The sequence below is a fragment of the Penaeus japonicus genome, unplaced genomic scaffold (genome assembly GCF_977035675.1).
Source record: "Penaeus japonicus unplaced genomic scaffold, GWHDUDI00000001_assembly GWHDUDI00000023, whole genome shotgun sequence".
Lineage (NCBI taxonomy): Eukaryota > Metazoa > Arthropoda > Malacostraca > Decapoda > Penaeidae > Penaeus > Penaeus japonicus.
The window spans coordinates 2,556,050-2,561,049 of NW_028234425.1; the positions used below are offsets into that span (position 1 = coordinate 2,556,050).

A 5,000-nucleotide genomic window follows, 5' to 3' on the forward strand; every position below is an offset into this window, starting at 1 on the left:
CAAGCAAATGTCTGAACTAACAGCTGAGACCCAAGGGGAAGGGGGGAGGGTTGGGAGACTGGATTAGATCTTTGAGTTGACATTCACTACACATCATTCTTACCAAAAAAGATTAAGAAAAAACAGCCTTTCAGTTTTTAACAACTTTAGCACAATCATGATGAACTGGACTTTACTCATAAAATGTTTTGAGTTATTATCATGGCAAATAGAACTTTTATGGCTAAGCAGTACAAGCACACCATTGTTTTATGCAGAAGACTTTGAGGAATTCTAAATGCATGGAAATTCCCTAACAGACTAGGAGGGGCAATTTTTTTGTTTGGGTTTTATTTTCTTATATACCTATTAACCAGCCTTAGAGCCTATGAGCCCTGCGCAGGGACATCTAACATGGAGTATCGTTATTAGGCTGTACTGAGGGAATCAGATGGCTTTCTTCCAGAAATTATGTGAGACTACTATTAATTTATTTAACACACTCTATTCTCTCTCTCTGACAGAACCTATGGGCTACGAGAAGAATATGCAGAGAAGCTCTGTCTCTGCCGAAACTGCAGTTGTCTATTCTGGCAGTCGTATGGGCATCCTTGCCGCACGGACACAGACCAGAATGCTCAGATGGAAGAGCAGATAGAGGAGGTGAAGTCAGACATCATATACATAGCCATAACACCACAAGAGTTTCTCAAGTACTTCCACCTCTGATGTGCCATAAATATTCTCGGTTGTGAATTAAGATAAGGACTATTACTGAAGATCTTGAACAGATTTTGTTAGTCTGTAATTGTTGTTCTACGATGGTCTCTTTTTTTTTGTTATATTTAAATATTGTTTTGTATATCAGTTGTTATAATTTTTTTTTTTTTTATAATTGTTTTGCAATAGGCAGATGGTGTTCTAAAAGTATGTGAATATGCTCGTAAATGAGATTTCACTGCGATGGTAAAAGCTTATCAGGCAGTATGGTAACTAGTCATGATTTCACAGCTGTGTGAAAAGGTTATGCATAGTTGAGAATGAAACTGAAAAGTTTAAAAAAATGAGGATGAATGGGTCAAACCAGTGATCCAAATGTATTGTGTAAGAATAAGAAAAGAGAAGGATATGGAAGATATGTGATATTAGAGATTAAGGCAAGAGAGCAGAGCAAGAGCTAAGGTAGACACCTGACAACTAAACTTTATACTCAGAAATTCCCCGGTGTTGCTAACTCGTGTTCTGTGTGGGAAAAATGAGATATATTTGTATTCTGTTATTAATATGCTTTTCTTTAAAGCATATCTGATAGTGTTGTTCAGTCTTTACTTGTTTAGTGGAAAAAGTATGAACATTTTTTTTTTTCTCTTAAAAGAAACCCACACCCATTTAATTATTTTAGCTTTAACCAAGATTGTGTCGTAAATTTTTGATTTAAGGCAGTTTGAGCCCAGACCTTATCAAAGGCTTGATCTGATGTATAATGCAAGGAGGGTGTTGAGATGTGATGTTGAAAAGTTTGCATGCAATTTGGCACATAATGATACTAACGAACTGCAGTTTATTGAAGTGCCTCCTATTACTTACTGTCTTGGAAAACACTTTTACTCAGCTTAGTAAATATGGTTGTTTTGTTTCGGTAAATTTGAAGAAAAAGGAAATACAAAAGACTTAATAGTGATCCTGCATATGCGCCAATATACACAAATGCAGGGTTAACATTACTTAAATTGCTCTGATATTACAACAAATGTGTGTTACGAAACAGAATCTTCCTTTGGCAACTGGTACTACCTTTGACGTCATCTTGTGTAATTTAAAAACCTCACTTGAATATTTTCTTATATATATAAGATAAAAGATAATGATGATAACACCGAAGATAATGATAGTCATAATGATTTTTATTATTAATGTGAGTAGTAGTATAGGATTGGATCTTATCATTAGTGTTCTTATTATTATTTTTATTTTTATTATTCTTATCATTATTTTTATATTATTATTGTTATTGTTATTATTATTATTAATATTATTATTATTATTGTTATTATTATTATTGTTATTATTATTAACATTATTATTATTATTGTTGTTATCATTATTACTATTATTATCATTATTATTATTATCAATATTATTATTATTATTATTATTATCATTACCATTATTTGTATTTTTATTTTTATTATTATTATTACTATTATTATTATTATTATTATTATTGTTATTATTATTATTATTATTATTCCTCTTTATTAGTATGATTATTATTATTACTGAATTATTATAATTTTAAAAATAATTATCCTTATCATTATCATTATTTTAGGATGATGATGATGACGAAAAAATGTCAAAGCTTTAATTGGTATTTCTGTCTGTTTCTCATGATTCTTTTATGACCATGATTTGTGGACGAAAAGAAAAGTAAAGAAAGAAAGGACCTATTTGGTCTTTTTACGCATAGTTGATCTCGATCTCTGCTGTTTATCTTTTCTTAAGAAGCACTTTAGTGAGGACAAGCAGGACAAACTATACTTGAAAATAGATTTAGGAATGGAAGATCAACTGATTACCATTTTTGTTTTATATATAAGCATATCTGATGATTTGTGTGTTTTTCAATGATTTTTTGTTTCTTTTTTTTAACAGAAGCTTTGTTCATGAACAACATGTGATATTAATTTCTTGTGATTTGTATTTGTGCAGATATAATGCTATCTTCCTTGTAAAATCTTTTGAGAGTCAAGAGAGTGATCTCATTTCAACTGAGCTTATTGCGAGGAATTCAGGAACTCGGTGTATAACGCTTGGTTGGCCTTTGTGCCCTAGGCTACATTTCCCTCTCCGATGATTGTTCTTGTTCTTGATCTCCGTCTTTTTTATTTCATAGCCTTGGCTTTGATATTATTTCTTTTTGTGATAGTTTTTTTTTCATGGGGTTGGCAGGCTACTGTTCTTTTGATATACCTTATGGAAAGAAGAGGGGAATGATTTATACGTTGGAAGTGTTTTTTGGGGGTATTGTTTTAAATGTATAATGGTGTACCAGTGACATGTTAATCCTACATTCCATCTCTCTCAATGATAAGTCCAATGGATCAATATATATATAATAACTTGACCTAGACACAGTATTGCAAAACTTGATTTTCACTTGGCATCAATGAAATATATGTTAACCAGCAACAAACATCGAAAAAGTAAAGGATGAAGTCAAAGGTGCTGCTGGAGATAGTTTTGTATAATCTCCTAAGGCAGATTCTTTTGGGCATATCAATAATATGACTAACGAGGACAAGTACCAATTAGAAACAGACTTTTGAAAGCCTGTGAAAAGGGTCTATCTCATAAGCATCCTTCATCTGCAGATCTGAGCCATTTCTGTCAATTGTGATGAAAGACAGGATCAATTATAGCTTTAATTAAAGTAAAGAGAGAGGGTTATTTTCATTAGTTGTATTAACTATGGTGACAGTCTTGCAACTTTTAAAGGAGGAAGTACAAGTAATAATGTATACATCCTTTTCATGGCAGTACAGGCATGAATAATGCTGCTTGTTATAATGCAGCTAACATGACGAGGCATTTGCAAAAGGTCACTTACGAATGTTCCAGTATGGTACACAAATGTGATCAAGTATTTATTTTGTCTTCATATGCAATTATTTGAATGGTGACAATTATATACTATATATGGTGTGTTCAGGGCATTTTTCCAATACAAATGATTTTGATGAATTCAATACAATTTTCCAGATATTTAAAAGCAAAAGTCTGTAACAGATAACGGATGTTCAGTTGAAACTGCTCTTCAACAAACAGCACATTACTGTATAACTTTTATGCAAATTATTGACAACATGACTCTAATTCTTTGGGAATATAAAATTGCAGAAATCAGATTTATATACATAAGATATAATCAGGGATGTACAGATGAGCCCTCACGTGTATGGATTTATTTTCTGACATGAATCACTAGCTAACTATATATCGGCTTTTGATAATGATGCGATAGACAATGAGGCAGTATTCCAGAGAGTTAATCCATATACATCTGTCCAGGGCATTTGATAGAATTAAGATCTCTTTTTATTGATTAAGAAATAAGGTATGTATGTAGTTTTAAACCTGGGCAGTTATTTTTAGAAATTAGCGTATTCATGTGATAATGATAAAGAGGAGTGGCAGCATACATTGTTACAACCTTTGAGCATAGATATATTTGTCAATGCAGAGCTTCTTTTTCATCTTTACCCTAGCTGTGGTACCTCTTGTCACCTTCCTGTCTTTATAGTGGACACGGACAACTTTTTACGAATGGTCACAAAACATTGTTTGAGAGTGTAGAAGGACCTATTATCTCTCTGCAACTGCAAGATTGCCTTGGATATCTGAATAAGGTCCACAGTCGCTTACAATATATACAAAAAGGAGAAGAGCTGACACAGACCCATGTAAGGATTCTTGTATAGTATCCTACTCTTCATGCAGGAGTAAATGTGCAATGATGATGTCTTTCCTTATGAATATCCTAATATTTTCTGTTATATTATACATTACTTTCATTTAATGTTTGGAAGTTTTTATCCTACTTCTCCATGGTCATGGGAGCTTATCCGTTGACGAGCATGAAGAGCTTCTACAGGTCCAAGTGCCTCCGAAAGAAATTTGTAAAAACTTGTAATTTTCTTGAATCTAGCACAAGGTCGGTTGTTGTTCAATGAAAAGTGACATTTTGTTGGTGTATCTGAGTAAGATTCTTGTTGCTTATTAGGGAAGAAGTTGGATTTCTTCAATATTTTAGGATAAAGACAATTTCAGTGAAGCTTTAACTTTGTTTTCCTTTTTTGCTCTTTATTTCATACAAGTTTCACATAACAGCTATGTTGAAAACTATATTTTTGTTTTTACCTTTAGCAATCATTCCATATTTTATGCTACAGGTTTTTCATGCTAGTATTAATATAAATTTGAAGGGCATGGTCACACACGCACAAACACACACACCTTCA

At 32.4% G+C, this 5,000-nt stretch overlaps 1 protein-coding gene across 1 annotated transcript in view; it reads left to right on the top strand.

Moving 5' to 3' along the window:
* Nucleotides 1-1,331, top strand: part of LOC122263428 (F-box only protein 32) — a 33,998-nt gene extending 32,667 nt beyond the window's left edge. The window contains exon 7 of the mRNA XM_086550032.1: nt 504-1,331. Within this exon, the coding sequence (XP_086406158.1) occupies nt 504-708 (205 nt within the window). The 3' untranslated portion in view covers nt 709-1,331. The remainder of the gene's footprint in view (nt 1-503) is intronic.
* Nucleotides 1,332-5,000: the final 3,669 nt, after the last annotated feature.